Source organism: Lactuca sativa, chromosome 9, assembly GCF_002870075.4.
Source record: "Lactuca sativa cultivar Salinas chromosome 9, Lsat_Salinas_v11, whole genome shotgun sequence".
Lineage (NCBI taxonomy): Eukaryota > Viridiplantae > Streptophyta > Magnoliopsida > Asterales > Asteraceae > Lactuca > Lactuca sativa.
Genome location: NC_056631.2, coordinates 218,216,566 through 218,220,670, shown reverse-complemented (window position 1 = coordinate 218,220,670; position 4,105 = coordinate 218,216,566). Strand labels below are relative to the sequence as shown.

General features: G+C 34.1%; 1 protein-coding gene across 1 annotated transcript; it reads right to left on the bottom strand.

Annotated features, from left to right (window-relative positions):
* Positions 1 to 956: 956 nt before the first annotated feature.
* On the bottom strand, positions 957 to 3,924 carry LOC111882847 (putative transferase At1g60990, chloroplastic). The gene is made up of 12 exons (XM_023879220.3): positions 3,518 to 3,924; positions 2,982 to 3,083; positions 2,837 to 2,870; positions 2,668 to 2,741; positions 2,536 to 2,601; positions 2,387 to 2,451; positions 2,199 to 2,286; positions 2,024 to 2,089; positions 1,749 to 1,914; positions 1,569 to 1,652; positions 1,366 to 1,493; positions 957 to 1,289 (listed from the first exon to the last, which is right to left on the bottom strand). The coding sequence occupies exons 1-12, from the start codon at positions 3,782 to 3,784 to the stop codon at positions 1,104 to 1,106; spliced, it is 1,326 nt and encodes a 441-aa protein (XP_023734988.1). The 5' UTR covers positions 3,785 to 3,924; the 3' UTR covers positions 957 to 1,103.
* Between the last annotated feature and the right edge of the window lie 181 nt (positions 3,925 to 4,105).

The following is a 4,105-nucleotide window of genomic DNA, read 5'->3' as shown; positions in this document are numbered from 1 at the left end:
TTCATCGTCTTTCCATTCAAAGAAGTTACATTTCTTGAGCCTAGTGTGTAAATAGCCAATCCATTAAAAAAAATGAAAATGCTTTGATTTAGATAGTAAATAAAGATTAAGGAAATCAAATGCCTTTAATGTATTAACGAAATGGGTTTGATTCATGATCACAAAGATTCCTCAAGAAGAAAATAAAATTAGGGTTTTTTTCAAAATACAAATCTAGCATGATTGGCTTTTCACGAAGAAACACCACAGTCAAACCCTAAAATACAAAGGTAGCATGATTGGGATTATCGGGACCTACCAAACTGTTTTGACAATTTCAGAAACGCCTCCTAGGGTTCGTTATCTTCCAACACGTTCGTACTTTAGCTAGAACGTTGCAATCGCAAAGCTCTACCCCTTCTCGCACTTGAACACAAGTCACTTGTAGCCGATTCCTTGAAGTGGACAAGCTGGAAGACATTGTTTTTGAGGATGGCAAAAGTCGGTGGAGAGGATTTGACTTTTCACAAAAGGGTAAGTAAGATTTGAATAATGGTCTAATTCAGGGTTTCAATTAAAAAGGGTTGTTGGACGAATCAGCTTCTTCGACACATCAATATCCCACATACGTGTTACAAATAAGCTTATTGGACACATCACCCAGCCACATAAGTATCGGAACCGGTAAACCGTCTAATTTTTTGAATAATGTACCAAAAAAAAACTTTAGTAACCAAATTTGACAAATACCAAAACTTTCATGTGCTAAAGTGTCATTTTCCCAAGTTTATTACAGGTTTAGCTTTGAATGTAAGGTATAGACTACAGTATATTTACACATATTTTGTCTTTTTAAAATGAATGGTTTTTGAGTTAAGTGATGCCGAGTGTCTCAACTCAAATAATTGTATATCCGGGTATCCTTCTTCACTTATGTTTCAGAATTTACATCGATAATGTCATCATACGATTCTCAATTGTATAAATGATATGGTTCTGATTCATAGATAATAGAAGTTAAAACTCAGTATACGAAAAATTATAGCTTTCCAGTAAAGGATGTTAGGAAGTTAAGGATTGGATAAAGTGTTTATGAACAAACACTGTTTCTTTTTTAATCCATACTAAGATTTTGAACTCAACGCCAATGGCTGCTGTCGTGCAAGATAAGGAACTTCCACAACTGTCCCAATAACATCATCTCCAACAACAACTTTGTCCCCTTTTGAAGCAGCTTTTCTCTTGATATACCCTAAACCAAAATACTCATTTCCCCCTTTTCCACCAGTATAACTTGTCAACTTTCCAACCTACAAAAAAACATATTATAACATATCATGGTTTCTTTATTTTTAATTTTGAATTAAAAAAAAAAATTAATTATACCTTCTTTCCTTCAACTGTAATTGGAGTACCGGGTTTCACTGGGGATGAAAGTTGAATGCCCCATAACTTCTGTTTTATGCCATCGTATGTGATTAATCTGGATATGGTTTCTTGCCCTTTGTAACAACCTGATACGATTTTTTACCTTTTACTTTTTTTATTTTAATAAAATATTAAAAGAAAAATAATAAAATATTTAATACCTTTGTTTAAGGACACTGCATTCCAAAGACCAGCCTCCAGAACATTAAACTCATCGGTAAGCTCATTACCAGGTGATGGCCTTCCTGTACATTTGAGGAATCTATCCGATTATAGCATTGTACTTTTAATTTATTTTTTTAATTATGAAAGTAAGTTGCTATTTTTTTTTTTAATTTGACCTTGAAGAATTCGATATGTTTCAAATGCATTTGAACCCATTGGAGTTGCATTATGACTTAAAAGAGTTTTCCAAACCATTCCTGCAGCTGATGGTGACATCATCAGTGAGAAACCTTCTTCAGAGATCACACTTCCCACTGCCACAGTTACTGGATTACCGCTGACCTGGAATTTTAAACTTTTTAAATAAATTCTCCAACTAAATAGTCACCAATTTTAGCAAAATAATAATTTTGTTATTACTTTAATAAAACTGCATACAGAAATAACTTACATTGTAATGCTTATGTGAGCCATAAGGTTGTCCAATAAGATCACCAAGATTCAAATCCACCATTACCTGTCAAAATACCATATACAGAATTATTAAAATCATTGCACTTTGAGAAGATAAATAATGGAATTTTAAAAAAAAAAACACTTAAAGTTGAAGTTCATGGAAGCCATACTTGATTGCTTTTTGGTCCAATTAATGCAAATAAGCATGTCTTGTTAGTAATGTCTTGAATTTCAACCTTGTCAGCAAAAAATATGTACCTAAATTTTAATACAAAGCAATAATTCAAGAAAGTTGTTTATGTATTAACTGTCAAAAAAGTTGGTTACATTCTGTTATAAAATGTGTCAAAAAACTTACTTATTTAACATTTCACTGATACTTTTACTTGTCGATGGTGATACAACTAGTGTAACTGCTGTTTTCTACAAAATAGAAACACTTGTGAGATTTATAAAACAACTTTTTTTAATCAAGTAATACGACATTTTTGGGATTAATAAAATTACCATGATCCATGCTTGTGCAATGTCAATTGTTCTAGCAGTTGGAGTAACAAAGACAGTGTCACATCCCTACAAGATTCAGTTTTAAAATAATCAAAACCAAGATTAGACAAAGTAACAAAAAGACTGGCTTACCCCTCCTTCAGAAAGTGCTTCAAAGTTTGCAGTACTTTGGTTGTGAAGAAATGGGATGCGATCTTCTCCACTCACTGTGTATCAATAGAAATTTGGAAATTCGAATACTACATAATTAATTCTGAGAGATTATAAAAAATATGTAGAAAACCTTTGTGTGAAAGTTTACCTCTTATTCTACCATAATGGGAAAGATCAACAACCTGCAAACAGTGGAAAAAGTAAAATTACTCTGAAAAATGTATAAAACATTACAATGTGAAGGATACAAGAAGATTAACAATGACAAGCATAAAGCACCTGTTAGTACCCACCACAGTGCCATTGTCAACTGCATCTAGCGCATCTTCATCGTTATTGAATGTTTCAATAATCCAATCTTCTGACACTTTTGCCCCTGCTATAGCCATGTCATCCTACAAGAACCAAATTATTCAATTTTTATTGGCTTAAAGTTGAAGGAACATTAGTGTATAATTATCTGGTTTCTGAGTTCTAAATCTAATAAGAAAGATATGGATAAAGCAAATGTCATCTTGGCTGTTCAATTATACTTATAAATGATCTTACAGACTTAAGATCATTTATAAGCAGCATTAAGCATACAACCTCATCACTTGAAGAAGTAAATTAAGGAAAGCAGTAAATCACTACAACAGTCGGTCAAATAGAATAACCTAAACTTTAAAAATGAAATTTTGGATGATTAGTACTACATTTAACACGCAATAAGACGAAATTAAATCTCAGATACCATCAATAGGTTTTAATCGAACACTTCTACACGACATCAGAATTGTTACAAAATAGAAAACTTGAAATTAAACACTTGTGATTCATAGCTGCTTACATAAAGGTCGTGGTCAATCGGAGGAGGAGAGAGGTCGAAAGGTATTGCAGCGACGGGTGCGAAGTTGGAAGAATAGGTGATTGGTGAGAGTGGCTTCCGACTACGGATGCAAACCGCATCGTTGTGTGAACCACGAGAACCGAACGCCGACAACTGAAAGGATGAATGAAGTCGGGAAGAGTGCGTTTGGTTGACGCTCCGGCGATGGAGTGTGGAAGTGGTGGCGTTAGAAATCGCGTGGCTAACAGAGGATAACAGTGCGACCATTCTTTCTATTTGTGTTTTGGCTTATTGCTGATTGCTCACTGCTCCCACTTTAACGCCTTCTTCCCGAGTTCTAGGAGAGAAATCGAAGGATACGGAGAGGAAAGTTAGGGTGTGGAAGGAAAATGGTGTTGCCGAGTTTTCAGAGTTATTAAAAGGAAAGTGAGGGGAGCGGAAGGATTTTGGAGTTATATTTTCCTTCCAAATTATATTTTCCTTCCAAATTTTGCTCCCAAATTGAACGGATTGGATTTGGAAAGAAAGTGAGGGGAAGGAAAATTTTATGCTTTATTTTCTTTTTCCTCCTAACTCGGAAACACAAAA

Excerpts from the sequence above, each read along its gene's own strand:
- LOC111882847 (XM_023879220.3), bottom strand. The coding sequence starts at position 3,784 with ATGGTCGCACTGTTATCCTCTGTTAGCCACGCGATTTCTAACGCCACC. Across the intron at positions 2,871-2,981 it reads CAGTTGACAATGGCACTGTG|GTTGTTGATCTTTCCCATTA; the intron begins GTGGGTACTAAC and ends CACTGTTTGCAG. Across the intron at positions 1,915-2,023 it reads GCTCACATAAGCATTACAAT|GTCAGCGGTAATCCAGTAAC; the intron begins GTAAGTTATTTC and ends TTAAAATTCCAG.